This window comes from Stenella coeruleoalba (assembly GCF_951394435.1).
Source record: "Stenella coeruleoalba genome assembly, chromosome: 9".
Classification (NCBI taxonomy): Eukaryota; Metazoa; Chordata; class Mammalia; order Artiodactyla; family Delphinidae; genus Stenella; species Stenella coeruleoalba.
In genome coordinates this window covers 49568624-49584903 of record NC_137155.1, presented here as the reverse complement: position 1 = coordinate 49584903, position 16280 = coordinate 49568624, and the positions used below count along the sequence as shown (strand labels likewise).

Sequence of the window (16280 nt, the reverse complement as noted above, 5' to 3'; positions counted from 1 at the left end):
TCCTGAGGAGATGATGGGCTGTATGTGCTTGTATATATTTGGTCTTTGTCTTGCTTCTGGCACAGATCTCCTAAAACCCTTAAAATGGCCTAATGATAAGAGTGATAAAGGTGTCTTGACATTAATAACAAACCCCTTTTAGCCTCACCTGAGTTTACGTTAATGAGGTGACTTTTGGAAAGCACCTAAGTATGGGGGCTGGTTGCCAGGGGAACCAACCTTGACTAGAGGATTGAAACTTTCAGTCCCACCCCCTGATTTCCAGGGAGGGGAGAGGGACTGAAGGCTGAATCAATGACAATGGCCAGTGCTTTAATCAGTCATGCCTATGTAACAAAGCTTCCATAAAAACCTAAAAGGATGGGGTTGGAGAGCTCCCGGCTGGAGAACCAGAACACTTCCATGTGCCACCGGGCCAGGCCCCAAACTCCACAAGGACAGAAGCTCCTTTGTTTCGGACTCCATCCTATGTATCTTTTCATCTGACTGTTGATTTGTACCCTTTAATATTCTTTGTAACAAACTGGTAATCTAGTGAGCAAACTAGTTTCCCAAGTTCTGTGAGTTGTTCTAGCAAATTAATTGAACCCAAAGAAGGAACAGTAGGAACCTCTGACTTATCAACAGTCAGAAGCACAGGTAACATTGGCATCTAAAGTGGAGGGCTGTCTTGTAGAACTGAGGCCTTAACCTGTGGAATCTGATGCTCTCTCTGGGTAGTGTCAGAATTGAGCTGAATTGCAGGACACGCAGTTGGTGTCCAAAAATTGCTTGATGGTGTGGGGAAAAAACCCACATGTTGGAAATGTGTGCCAGAGTCATAATGGGTACAGAATATTAGTGCTGGAAAAAAAAAAACAGTTTAGTCAGTCAAATTTTTAAAAGAAGAAATGCTTAAAAAAAGGTAAATATGTGAGGTGATGGATGTGTTAATTAACTTGATTGTGGTAAAGATTTCACAATGTACATGTATAGCAAATCATCATGTCATACACTTTAAATATATATAATTTTACTTGTCAATTATATCTCACTAAAGTGGAAAAAAATTCTAATTTCCATAGTGTATTTACAGATTTTACCAATGCGAAATGAAGCAGTTCAGAATTTTTAGGATTTTTGTTTCTTTTTAAATGGAATAAAAAAAGAAAACTTAATAATTAAAAAAAAAGAAATGCTGTTTTATAAAAAGACATTTCCTTGGAAAGTACCTGATAATATTTCGGATGGTTACAAACGAAAATTGTGCATCTAATAGCAAAACATTCACTGAAGGTCGATTTTTAAGAACTCTTAAGATCACTAACATAAGCATTACTTTAAAGCCATAAATCATGAATAAAATTGAAAAATATGTAATTTATATAAAAAGTGACATATGGGAATTCCCTGGCGGTCCAGTGGTTAAGATTCCACACTTCCACTGCAGGGGGCATGGGTTCAATCCCTGGTTGGGAAACTAAGATCCTGCATAACACACAGCACAGCCAAAAAAAAAAAAAAAAAAAAAGGACATATTTCAATAATCTTCACAAGTAGTATGTTACCTGGTCGGGAGGTTGAATATGCTGGACACACTGAAATATGTGAACTCCTTGAGCAGAAACAAGTAAAGGATGTAGAGAATGTTGAGACTGGCTTGTAGCAATCAGTGCCACCAAACTTCCCATGGAAATAAACTCTTTCACCACATCGTTCAAAGCTAGAATTAAGTAACATAGTGTAAAAACTTAGTACACAAAAGCATGAAATTTTAAAATCATACATTCATTAAAAATAATACCCTAAACTTGAGCTTTAAGGTGGAGTATGAATGGAATGGCTCCTCTTTACCGTTTAAAAGTTAAATCTTCCATTCATTCATCAGTTTATCTACTGAGGACCTAATATTGGCCAGGCTCTAGTCAATCTAATGAAGGTATAGGAAGCACTGTAAACTCTGTACACTCAGAACAATGCCTAGGTGAGGTTCCTTCATCTAGATCTTATTAAGTAAATGAAAAGGGGTCTCTGAAATAAATATTATAGAAGGATGAAAATAGAACACAATATGGAAGTTTAAATAAGCAAAATACAGCTCATACTCCTATGACTTCCTGAACAATCTCTTTCTACCCTAGCTTTTGCAAGATTTGGCTGGCATGAGGTTAGAACTGAAACAGGCATTAATAACATATATCCGAGTCCTGACCTAGAAATCTGCAGCATTCCCTTAAACACTAGACTAACAAGTCTTGCAGATGCTACAGGATTCCAAATGTGAGATTAACACCAGTTTACAGTAACCCAAGCCACTGTGGTTACATTTTTTATCTATTTCACCTCTTAAGAACCTCGAGGCAGCAGAAGACTGCAAAATCCTCCAACCCCCACCCTGGTCCCACCCTCTCCTTGAACCCTAAGCTCTAGGCAAAGGAGTATTGTCTAACATACTGTGATTTCTTCTACCTCTGTACCTTTGCCTGTGGACCACACTTCCTTTGCATCTTCATTAGCCTGAAACTGTTCCATACTAACTTCTACTACTCCATCAAAACTCATCTCGGGGCTTTCCTGGTGGCGCAGTGGTTGAGAATCCACCTACCAATGCAGGGGACATGGGTTCAATCCCTGGTCCGGGAAGATCCACATGCTGCAGGGCAGCTAAGCCCCATGCGCTACAACTTACTGAACCTGTGCTCTAGCACCCGCGAACCACAACTACTGAGCCCGCGTGCCGCAACTACTGAAGCCCATGTGCCTAGAGCCTGTGCTCCACAAAGAGAGAAGCCACTGCAATGAGAAGCCTGCGCACTGCAACAAGGAGTAGCCCCCTTGTTATACTCTCTAGTTATACTTGCCATAACCAGAGAAAGCCCTTGCGCAGCAACAAAGACCCAACACAGCCAAAAATAAATTAAAAAAAAAACAAAAAAAACTCATCTCAGTTATGAACTCCCCCTAAAACACCCTGATAATTTCCCATACCACCCTCAATTTAGTGTATGTGCTCCTATCACACCCTGTACATACTTCTAGGAGAACATATCCTACCTACCTCCTAGTTGTGTCATCCTGGACAAATTACATAATCTTTGAATTTCCGTTTACTCACCTGTAAAACCAGGAGAATATCTGCATGTAGAGTACAAAGCAACCCCTAGTCCCGAAAGGGCAGTCAACACATGGTAGCTATCATTATGACTATCAGTCTTCCGTACTAACATTGTACTTGTTTACTTTTATTTCCTCTCCAAGACTCTGAGAATATAGACTGTGCACAGAAATATTTGTCAAATGAACAAAGAGTAAATCTGTACAATTCAGCAATTTCTAATAAGTGGAGGAGAATGAAGAGGCCCCAAAGACTAATGATGAATTCGTAGAATTTTCACACTGCTCTGACTCTACTGATTTTGCTAATACAGAGCAACATTAGAATGCTACCAGAGGCCTCAAAACCAACACATTACATAGCACATATTCTGTTCTCTAAAGAGAGCAGATATACTACGAAGACTGGAAATGCTGTCTGATAAAGGACAAGGGCCTGCAGCCAGCGAATGAACGCGTTACGTTACCATGTGCGAGCCTCCGGCTCTGCACAGCCTCAGGACTGTGCTCGTGTTCTGGAAGAGCAGGCAGGCCAGCAACGAGATCCAGGTCATCCAACAGGACAACAGAAGGCTGCCGCCACACCGCCTCTGAGAAAGCTGCCTCTAGGGCTTTCTGTATGTTTTCAAGCCTTTTTCCTTAACACAGAAGATATGAAATAGTTTTATTGTTATTTGAGGGCTGGGAAAGGTCAGGCTGCCATTGAAAGCATTAGAAAAGCTCAATATTGATTTGACTATGAAAATTCAATCAATACAGTATTTTGTTATATATATATACCAATCACTAAAATCTGTTAATCACTAACATGGTTTAAATAATACAGCCTCAAAGGACTAAGTACTGAATTTTATAAAACTGAAAAAAGGAATATGCTACTATAATTTCTATACATATGTATTTATTTATCCTTGCCTCATTCCACGGAGAACTTCAGATGGCTTACAACAAAACAGTAAAATAAAAGCAGGATGTGGGAAAATATAAATGAAAGCAGGGGATCACAAGTCAGATAAAATCAAACACAAAGGTAGCCACCTAGAGATCCTAGAATTGCTATATTTGAATCATTAATTTGGCTTCAATCATCCTGGTGAATTACAACTTAATTTTCAAAGAACAGAGAACATACCAATTCATAAACCAATATAAAGAGTTCCTGTTACTTAGTTCTCAAACAAAATTTTCACATGAGGCTTCAAGCAAGACTCTAAAGAGATGGACAATGTCTCTGAAACCACATTTATAGAATATGAAGTAATGGGTTTTCAAAGGCCATTTCTTAGTTTCCTATCATATACTATATTAAAAAGCAGAATATAATGACTAGCTGGGACTATATGGTAGTGGTAGCCAAGGGGGAAAAAATTAACTACTCAGTAAAATATTTCTGATTTTTAAAAAACTGAACAGATAATATAAATGTCAAAGATTTTCAAAAGTACAAGTATACAGCTAACCCAGGAACAACATGGGTTTGAGCTGTGCAAGTCCACTTATATGTGGGTTTTTCCAGCAGTAAATACCACAGTGCTGTACCACCCAAGGCTGGCTGCGGACACAGAGGGACCACGTATACAGAGGGCTGTGACTCTAAGTTACACAAAGAGCTTTCGTTGCGTAGAGGCTGGCACCCCAACACTCACACTGTTCAAGGGTCAGCTGTATGTGATAAACTGTAAGTCTCCTCTTTGCTGTCCCTAGCCACCCACTTTCCCTCCCCTGAGGCAGCCACCCTACGAGTTTCCCAAAGCAAGTCAGAGGTAATCTATACCCATTAGAGTATATTCTAGATACTAACTTTCTCAGAGTGGTGTAAGTTGGAATTTTCAGGAATATAGTCTACAAAGAGTTTTGGCTAGGAAAAAAAAAAAGGCCTCCATCAAATATGGAGAGTTTTAAAATTTTTATTAGAAACACTAAAAACATTCGAAAGCCAGATTTAAAATTTCTAAGTAATTTTAATGACTAAATGACCAACAGAAAAGTTAAAGATTAGGTATTTGTATTTATTAGATTACCAGCATTAAATAGTAACATTTCTTTCTACCAGAAAAAAGATTTATGTAGAGTATTACCATATTCATACCTCGTAAAGCTTTACAGTCAACTATTTCCACATGGGCATCCAATAAGTTAAATGCTTCTTTACAGACTGCCTTCGCTAAAGTTGATTTTCCACTCCCCTAGAAAATAACTGCTTAAATTAGAACTCTCAATATATTCAGTCACAGAAATAGCCTCTGTCACTGTGATAACCGCCAAGATTCAGCCTCATCAATCAAGTATATACTACACAATGTTATATAACAATTACATCTCAATACGGCTGGGGAAAAAAAGAAAATCCACATCCCTGATTATAAAATAACATTTAAAAAATACGAAATAATTGTAAATACTTAGTAGAGAAAGGTAAAAAAAAAATCTGTAATAGGGGCTTCCCTGGTGGCGCAGTGGTTGAGAGTCCTCCTGCCAATGCAGGGGACATGGGTTTGTGCCCTGGTCAAGGAAGATCCCACATGCCACGGAGTGGCTGGGCCCGTGAGCCGTGGCCGCTGAGCCTGCGCGTCCGGAGCCTGTGCTCCGCAGCGGAAGAGGCCACAGCAGTGAGAGGCCCGCGTACCACACAAAAAATAAATAAATAAAAAAATTTAAAAAAATCTGTAATCGTCCCACATCACAGAATTACTGTTAACTGTTTTGCTGTATCATCCTTCCAGACACTCCACACACATTTTATGTAAATTTAAGAACATGGGATTACAGTATTCCTAAGGGTTTATAATAAATCATTGTCCTCTTTATCAACAGATATAGAGCTGCATCAGCTCCCTAGTACAATACCACTGTGAGGATGTACTGGACCATAATGTGTTTATCAAAACCCTTCCTGCTGTATATTTTATGCTACTCCCACTTTTTAACTATTATAAGTAAAGCTAAAATAAATATCCATACATATATGTTTACTTATTTGTCAGATTATACCTTCAGAATAAATTTCTAGAAGTGTAATTACTACATCAAAAGGTATATATATTTAAATTTTGCTAAACATTGCTATAAGTGCCCCTTAGAAGACTGAACACTGTTAGGTTTTTTTTTGGATTCTGTGTTCATTTTATTTTTTATAGCATCTTTATTGGAGTATAATTGCTTTACAATGCTGTGTTAGTTTCTGCTTTTTAACAAAGTGAATCAGCTATATGTATACATATATCCCCATATCTCTTCCCTCTTGCATCTCCCTCCCTTACACCCTCCCTATCCCACCCCTCTAGGTGGTCACAAAACACCGAGCTGATCTCCCTGTGCTATGCGGCTGCTTCCCACTAGCTATTTATTTTACATTTGGTAGTGTATATATGTCCATGACGCTCTCTCACTTGGTTCCAGCTTACCCTTCCCCCTCCCTATGTCCTCAAGTCCATTCTCTATGTCTGCTACTGTTAGGTTTTTATAATTCTTTTTTTTTTTTTTTTTTTTGCGGTATACGGGCCTCTCACTGTTGTGGCCTCTCCCTTTGTGGAGCAGAGGCTCCGGACACGCAGGCACAGCGGCCATGGCTCACGGGCACAGCCGCTCCGCGGCATGTGGGATCTTCCCAGACTGGAGCATGAACCCGTGTCCCCTGCATCGGCAGGTGGACTCTCAACCACTGCGCCACTAGGGAAGCCCTATAATTCTTTTAATATAGGTTTCCTCCCTCAATCTACTACTATTTCTTTCCTTTTTTTCCCTCTAATAAATTTATTTATTTTTGGCTGCGTTGGGTCTTCGTTGCTGCGTGTGGGCTTTCTCTAGTTGCAGCAAGGAGGGGCTACTCTTCATTGTGGTGCATAGGCTTCCCACTGTGGTGGCTTCTCTTGTTGCAAAGCAGGGGCTCTAGGCATGCAGGCTTCAGTAGTTGTGCAATGTGGGCTTAGTAGTTGTGGCTCACGGGCTCTAGAGCGCAGACTCAGTAGTTGTGGTGCACAGGCTTAGTTGCTCTGTGGCATGTGGGATCTTCCTGGACTAGGGCTCGAACCCGTGTCCCCTGCATTGGCAGGTGGATTCTTAACCACTGTGCCACCAGGGAAGTCCAATCTACTACTATTTCTTACCATTGTTGCTTTGTCTAGCTTTAACACCCCTGTACCAGCTGTAACATTTTGCTTTTCATTACTGTGAACTGGAAAAAACAGCCAAGCTTATTGTGCAAAGTCTGAAATTTAGCAGGCATTCAACAATACTACCATCATTATAGTTTACAGAATTGCATTTATAATGAAAGTCACTGGACCCCAAAGAATAAAGAAATTAGGGGTGCTGATGTATAGGCCCCACCTGTCACTTTTTGCTGAATCAGAGGGCCTTTTCTCTCACTCAAAGTAATTCACATTTGTATAGCACCTTTCATATATATTATTTCTCTTAAGTGAGGTTAATCCTAAAAGGCAGGTTAAGAAGCTGAAAACTGCCTGAGGTCATAGCCAGTAAGTATATAACAAAGGTGGGACTCAAATTCAGGTCTTCTACTTGCTCTTTCTATTAATCACGCTACCTCTGTGTGAGAAGGAGGAACTCTGGTTTCTGAATCAGTAGGATATTGTTTTCCAAAATAAATATTCTACCACGATGATATATTTTGAAATTTGACACAGGTCATCTAGAAAACATGTAGAGTAGTTGTTGTATTTTACCAGCCTTGCATACCTGGAATAAATCCTACTTGATTGTGGTATATAATTCTTTTAATATATTGGTTGATTTGATTTGCTCATCTCTTGTTGATGATTTTTGCATCTATGTTCATGAGAGATATTAGTCTGTAGTTTTCTTGTAATGCCTCTGTCTGGTTTTGTTATTAGGTAATGCTGGCCTCACAGAATGAGTTAGGAAGTATCTCCTCTGCTTCTATCCTCTGAAAGAGACTGTAGAGAATTGGTATAATTTCTTCCTTGAGGGTTTGGTAGAATTCACCAGTGAACCCATCTGGGCCTGGTGCTTTCTGTTTTGGAAAGTTATTAATTACTGATTCAACTACTTTAATAGATATAGGCCTTTTTATATTGTCCATATCTTCTTCTGTGAGTTCTGGCAGACTCCTTGTGTCTTTCAAGGAATTGGTCTATTCATCTAGGTTATCAAATTTTTAGGCACAGAGTTGTTTATTACTATTACTACTTTATTATCCTTTTAATGTCTGTGGGATCTCTATTGATATCCACTTTTTCATTTCTTACATTAGTAATTTGTATCCTCTTTTTTTTTCCTTAGCCTGGATAGAGGCTTATCAATTTTACTGACCTTTTCAAAGAACCAGCTTTTGGTTTCACTGATTTTCTCTACTGATTTCCTGTTTTCAATTCATTGATTTCTGCTCTAATTCTTATTATTTCTTTTCTTCTGCTTACATAGGATTTAATTTGTTCTTCTTTTTCTAGCTTCCTAAAGTGAAAACTTAGATTATTGGAGTAGTTGCTATATTTTAAGTAAGAATCAAAAGAGAGCAACTGGGATAGTAAGAGGAAAAAAAAGTTATGATACTAGAGTTAAAAGTGAATAGAAATGAAAAAGCCTTATAATTTTGAATTGAAAAAAAGCACGAAGACTCACAAAGACCACACTGTAGCCCTGGAAAAAATACTGCATTGGTAGAGAATAAAACCGTAAGCCCCTTAAAAGGGCAGGGAAGCTCTCGCAAGACTGACAAAGATTAAAACAAGAGAAGATACAAATCACCAATAACAGGAAATGGGACATCACAACAGATTCTGCATCTATTACCAGCACAGTAAGAGAATGCTACAAACAACTTTATGCTCAAATACTTTACCAGTTCCTCAAAAACTACAAACTACCAAATGCCTGCCAAAATGAAACAGACAATTAAGGACTTTGAATTTATAATGAATTTATAAAGAAATCTCTAGGCCCAGATGGTTTCAGTGGAGATGTTACAAAACATTTTAAAGAATTAACATCAATTTTATACAATCTCTTCCAAAAAACAGAACAGGAGGGAATACTTTTCAACTTACTTTACGAGGCCAGTATTACCCTGAGAGCAAATCCAGACAAATGCAGTACAAAAACAGAAAACTATAGGCTAATATTGCTCATGAACTTACATGCAAAAATCCTCAACAGAATATTAGCAAACAGAACCCAGCAATGTGTGGGTTGGCCAAAAAGTTCGTTTGGGTTTTTCCATAAGATATTATGGAAAGAATAATAGACCACGACCAAGTGGGATTTATTACAGTTTTGCAAGGCTGGTTGAACATTTGAAAATCAATCAACCTTATTAACACCCTACCAACATCCTAAAAAAGAAAATTCATACAATCATATCAATTGATATAGAAAAAGTGCAGGGAGACCATCACCTTATTCATCACCACGTTCCCAATATCTAACAGCAGGCACTCAAAAAACTTAGTGAATGAATGAATGCTTTCCATATCTGGTATCAACAACCCTATATAATAGATTATCAAAACCCAAAGAGAAGAATTAAAAATTGCTAATTAGTGAAAACGAGCACATTTTAACCACATACCTTTCCTCCCGTGAGTAAAAGGGCTCCGTTTCTAAGTCCTGCCACAAGGGCCATCAGCTGCCGAGACAAAGGGCGTCCTAGGAGGCTATGAGTGATGTGCTCCATGGAGGAGACGCCTAAGGAGTTCACTCCTCTGCAAACATGTAAATTGCATGATAAAACACTGAAACAGGGTAAAATCTAGCTATAAAAAATTCTGAAACTTTTCTTCCCAGGCTACTTAATGAGTTAATAAAAAGAGTAAAATCTTGAGCTTCCCTGGTGGTGCAGTGGTTGAGAGTCCACCTGCCGATGCAGGGGACATGGGTTCGTGCCCCGGTCTGGGAAGATCCCACATGCCGCGGACAGGATAGGCCCGTGAGCCATGGCCGCTAGGCCTGCGCACCTGGAGCCTGTGCTCCGCAACGGGAGAGGCCACATCAGTGAGAGGCCCACGTACCGCCAAAAAAAAAAAAAAAAAAAAAAAAGTAAAATCTTAAAAATGATCTCTTACTTGAAAGTAAAATGAATTAATGCCAAATCTGAGTCACAGATTTTAAAACTATTTTTATTACTTTCAAACATGTGCAGTAACTAAAAGTTTTGTCCTAATAGGACTCCTTAAGGAATTTGTCTTAATGCATACAAATATCCCCCTGAAAATGATTTCTGGTTTGTCATCCAACATTATCATAAATGGGTGTTTTTAAAGTGTTAGCATAATTGAAGACTTATTTCCTCTTAAATGTCATTTTTGAAATCCAGTTTCAATCTGTAGATTATATAAATATGAACTTTGACCTACTTCCTGACTCTGACTGCCAGTTTATTTCTGAAAATAAATATCATAAATTCCTAAAATTAGTCTGAACTGAAGAGATTTTACTTTATACTTGAATATTATGCCACATTTAAGCATTGTTACTTTATAGTTTAATCCTTTTACTAAAATATTTATAGACTATACTATTGCAGGAAATCAAATCACTACTACTATATCTACTAAAGGCCTCTGTGAAGAATTCTAAGAAGTAATGTTTATGTGAGATTATATTGTATTAAGAGCTAAAGAAATTGAGGAGGTTCTTTTCAGGTTTGTTTGTCTTAAAGTTGAGGAAAACACTAATAACCCCAATCAGTACATCAATAAGATAGTGAACGAATAACTTAATTTGAAATATTTTTAAACATTCAACTAATGTTTTTGGATTTAACTTTTAAAATTAATTTATTAATTTTAAAGGATTATTGTTTTATTCAAGCATGTATGATCCAGGTCATATCTAGTTGGCTCTCTTTTCACAAATCAACTCTCAAAGTAAAATTTCTAATAAGTTTCAGACTTTTAGTTATCTAAGAAGAGAAGGCAAATTACTAAGCCAGGTGTGAAAACAGAAACAATCCTTGAAAAAAATATTTACTACTGCATTAGTAAGACTACTCAATGATATTAACATCTAATTTAACATTTATACATAAAAGCCCTGGAAAAGATAATGTCAAATGTGTCTAAACATGGTAGTTTGGCCATAACTTCTTACCCCAAGCAGTTCAGCTTTAAAAAAGGAAGAATAAAGTCAATCTCCTCACTGTTTTCTTCTTTTACCATAGGATCCAGAAGGACCTATAGTAGCAAGGAAAAATCAATTTTACATTTCAAAGTTATGCCTTTTGCCTGTTTTTCTTGGGTCCCAGGAAACTGAATTGCTGATTCTGTTACACCAGAGAGAAAAGATATATTGTACACGCAAGATTATAACCTAAAATAGCCCTAACAATAATAATTTACTCATCCAAGGAATATAAATATTTACAGTTAACAAGCAGTAAAGAATGTCATCTTCTTAATACAGTTTACAGATATATCTTTATTTGCAATTTTGATTTCTGTCACATTTATTTCTTTTCACAATCTCACATTTGTATCTTCTCTGAATGGTATTCCTTAAATTATATTTCAAAAGTAGACAAATAATGTCTAATTTCAAACCACCGAAATTCTAAATGACTAGAGAATCTTTAATTTATTAAGGATAAGAGTGAATATCCTAACCAAAACACAATATTCTAAAAGGAGCACTTTAAAAATATTTCTGGAAGAGAAGTGATCTGATAATATTTGTGAAGAGTTGAGAAATAAAGAACTGACAAAACAACATGGGTTGTGCAGCAAAACTGCAAATAAAAATATGAATTAAAAAAATTAAACCCCTAAGCTAAGTTTTCATTTATTTCAGTACTAAAAGATTTTAAAATCATGATCCACTTGCCAGTTAACACGATCAATTCTATTCTTAAAACTTAATTGTGTGGAGGCATCAATTTCAAATTTAGGATAAATCAACAATTTGTTTAGATAAGTTAAAGAGATTATAGAATAAAATATTTTAAGTCAAGTTATTCCTTACTCTTACCATTCAAGTTTCTAATACACTTTAGGATGCAATGTAACAGGTAAATTCATACTTTAGAATCAATCACATGTGAAAATATTATTTCATTAAATATTCAATAGTATGTCATTACTTGTATTGTCATCTTCTGTAGCAGATTGGTACTCAACAGAAAAAGAGTTTCTTCTTTTTCCTTTTCCCAAGAATGAACTATATTCAGAGAAAACTCCTTCAACCCTATTAAAAGGAAGGTAATAAATGTAGTTAGTACTAAAGCTGAGATGAAATAATTTAAAATTTAAATTTATTTAAATTTAAACAGAGGCATTCTTTGATACGTAATATCTACTGTTTAATTATCATTATTAGGTTTCCTGTTCATACATATCACAAGTTGGAAAAACAATGAAATTTTTCTGACTTCTTTAATAGAAAAAATATTGAAATAACAAATAAAATATACTCACCATCTTTCATTTCCAACTTAATATATTCTTCCTCTGATACTATCAGAGGAAGTGTGGTAGTAGTAGACTGCTGTAGCCATGAATAGAACACAGTTTTTATGTCTTCTTCACTTATGTCTTTAAGCTGCCAGAGGAAAGGAAAGAACAGTAATGATATTCTAATACATGAACTTAACCTTAACATTCTTATTTTAACACCTTATCTTGCCAATAAATGATGTTCATAGGCACAGATTTGGCATTTGACATTACAGTACGAGTACAGCACAGCCTGAAGAAACATTTACACAAGTGGCAAAGTTTTAAATGCTCCTTTTCTCTATGCCCAGTGATACACACACCATAATCTAGCTCACTTGATAACCATTCCAGCCCCATTCTCCCTTGCCTCCCTCTACTGTAGAGCAAACTACAGTGGGAGAGCAAACTCCTCTACTCCCAGCTTGGAACTGTGTGTGCATGCATCTGGCTGCACTCTGGCCAATGCTTTACAATCAGCAATCCATGGGAAAGCCTTCTCTTCCTAATTAAAAGGTAGAGAAACCTTGCAAGGAGAAGAATTCTGCTTTGTGCCTTTCCTTCTGCTGCCAAGAATGCAGACGTGATACCTATTACTACTGCAAATGTCTTGCATCTAAGAGGAGGAGAGGCAAAGGCTAAAGACGGCAGAAGAAAAAGACCAAAGGAGCCTAGATCCTTGGTTACATGGTTTAACCCCGTTGAGCTCCTCCAAACTTCTTTGCGCATGAGAAAAATAAACTTTTTATATGTTAGTGTCACTTTTTTTTTTCTGTTAATATGGCCGATGTACTCAACAAGTAGAGTGTTAATAAATTGTTCAAAAGGTATTAAGAAATTCTGAGAAAAACACTGCTAATTTTTGATGCTTTTAGATTAACATTGTTTTAAAAATCTATTTGAAATTAAAAAGGGAATAACAAAAATTCATAAATGAAAGATAATATCTGCCTAGGAAAATAAACCTCTATTCTACCATTTCTCAACTGGTCCATTTCTGTTATCTCTCTTTATTCAGAGTCAAGCTTAGATCCACTGATTAAGCTCAGTTGAGAATATGTTTACCACCAAAAGCAACCTAAGCTAAGAAAAGGCATCATTTTCCCATTCTTAAAAATCACAGAAATAGTCAGTTACTTCTTTGAATATTATTGTGCAATGGGATTAAAGACCTAAAGGAAGTCATAAAATGAAAATGAAAACTATTTAAAATCAAGACTTTTAGGATCAGAAAGCAACTCATAGTTCCTCTAGAATCAAACATCCTTAAGTCCTAAGTGATATGATCAGCCGAGAGAGACCTTCCAAGGTCATAAAGCTTCCACTAAAGTATGCAACTCAGGACAGGAAAGAAATTCGGTAGTAATATTCCATTCCTGACACCAGAAAAAAACAAAAAAACAATGAGCAGTGGCTAATTATTTTTGTACATAAGACCTAAATTTTGAAAAAAAAAAAACCACCAAGATCAATAACCGAGGTAAAAGCAGAGCTCCTGTAAACTTAAAAAAGAAAACTTAAAAAAAGTCAAGAGCCATGGAAGTTCCCTGTTCCAAAGACTTTTATAATATGGTCTACATGTTTAAAGATTTCTTAAGAATATCAAGGTAATATATATAGAAAGCAAAATATCTGACTTTGAAAATCCTGCAGTTATCAAGACAATGTTAAATTTCCTTCACATATTTTTAAAAAAGATACTGAGCAACTAGACAGAGACAAGATGGTGGAGCAGAAGAACTTGAGCTCACCTTCCTCTCAAGGAAACACCCAAATCACAACTGTTATATAACCATCTACAGAAAAGACTATAACCTACCAAAAAAGATATTCTATACCCAAAGATAAAGAAGCCACAACGAGATGGTAGGAGGAGTGCTTTTGCAATATACTCAAGTCCCATACCCGCCGGGTAGGTGAGCCACAAACTGGAAAATAATTATATTGCAGACTGGAAATAATTATATATCACTCCCACAGGAGTGAGAGTTCGGAGCCCCATGTCAGGCTGCCCAGCCTGGGGGTCTGGCATTGGGAGGAGGAGCCACCAGAGTACTTGGCTTTGAAGGCCAGTGGGGCTTAAGTGCAGGAGCTCCACAGGACTGGGGGAAACAGAGACTCTACTCTTGGAGGGTGCACACAAGGTTTCACATGCACTGGGACCCAGAGCAAAACAGTGACGCCATGGGAACCTGGGCCAGACCCACCTGCGGGTCTTAGAGAGTTTCCTGGGGAGGTGGAGGGTTGGCTGTGGCTCACTGTGGGGGCAAGGACACTGGTGGCAGAGGCCCCAGGGAATATTCATGGCATGAGCTCTCCCAGAGGTCACCTTTTGGCACTGAGACCTGGCCTCACCCAACAGCCTGCAGGCTCCACTGCTGGGACGCCTCAGGCCAAACAACCAACAGGGTGGGAACACAGCCCCACCCATGCGCAGAGAGGCTGCCTAAAGTCTTCCAGAGCCCACAGCCATCTCTAAACACACCTCTTGACACAGCCCTGCCCACTAGAGGCACAAAATCCAGCTCCACCCACCAGGGGGCAGGCACTAGTCCCTCCCACCAGGAAGCCTGCAGAAGCCCCTGGACCAACCTCACCCAGCAGGGGGCAGACACCAGAAACAAGAAGAAGTACAATCCTGTAGCCTGAGAACAGAGACCACAAACACAGAACATTAGAAAATATGACACAGCAGAGAAATCTGTTCCAGACAAAGGGAAAAGATAAAACCCCAGAAGAACAACTAAGTGAAGTGGAGATAGGCAATATACCTGAAAAAGAATTCAGAGTAATAATAGTAAAGAAGATCCAAAAACTCGAAAAAAGAATAGAGGCACAGACTGAGAGGGTACAAGAAATGATTAACAAAGAGCTAGAAGCTTGAAAAAACAAATAGATGTACGATACAATAACTGAAATGAAAAATACACTGGAAAGAATCAATAGCAGAATAAATGAGGCAAAAGAATGAACAAGTGAGCTGGAAGACAGACTGGAGGAAATCACTGCCGCGGAGCAGAATAAAGAAAAAAGAATGAAGAGAAATGAGGACAGTCTAAGGGACCTCTGGGACAACATTAAAAGCACCAACATTCACATTATAGGGGTCCTAGAAGGAGAAGAGAGAAAGGGCCTGAGAAAATATTTGAAGAGATAATAGCTGAAAACTTCCTTAACTAATGGGAAAGGAAACACTCACTCAAGTCCACAAAGCACAGAGAGTCCCAGGCAGAATAAACCCAAGCAGGAACACAGCGAGACACATGTTAATCAAATTGACAAAATTTAAAGACAAAGAGAAAATATTAAAAGCAACAAGGGGAAAGCAACAAATAACATACAAGGGCATCCTCATAAGGTTATCAGCTGATTTTTCAGCAGAAACTCTGTAGGCCAGAAGGCAGTGGCACAATATATTTAAAATGATGAAAGGGAAAAACGTACAACCAAGAACATTCTACCTAGCAAGGCTCTTGTTCAGATTCGACGGAGAAATCAAAAGCTTTACAGACAAGCAAAAGCTTAGAGAATTCAGCAACACCAAATCAGCTTTACAACAATTGCTCAAGGAACTTCTCTAGATGGAAAAGAAAAGGCCACAACTAGAAACAAGAAAATTTATAAATAGGATAGCTCAAAGGTAAAGGCAAACATAGAGCAAAGGTAGGAAATCATCCACATACAAACAGGATACCAAAACCAGCAATCATGAGAAGAGGAGAGCAAAAATGCAACATATTGAAAATACATTTGAAGTTAAGAGAGCAGCAACTGAAAACAATC

At 37.8% G+C, this 16280-nt stretch overlaps 1 protein-coding gene across 1 annotated transcript in view; it reads right to left on the bottom strand.

The window, feature by feature from the left end:
* The window catches only part of PEX1 (peroxisomal biogenesis factor 1), a 98237-nt gene that overhangs the window by 35301 nt on the left and 46656 nt on the right, over window positions 1-16280 (bottom strand). The window contains 7 exon segments of the mRNA XM_079931256.1: window positions 1548-1702; window positions 3561-3731; window positions 5183-5279; window positions 9641-9773; window positions 11161-11243; window positions 12146-12249; window positions 12480-12603. Of these exon segments, the coding sequence (XP_079787382.1) occupies window positions 1548-1702; window positions 3561-3731; window positions 5183-5279; window positions 9641-9773; window positions 11161-11243; window positions 12146-12249; window positions 12480-12603 (867 nt within the window).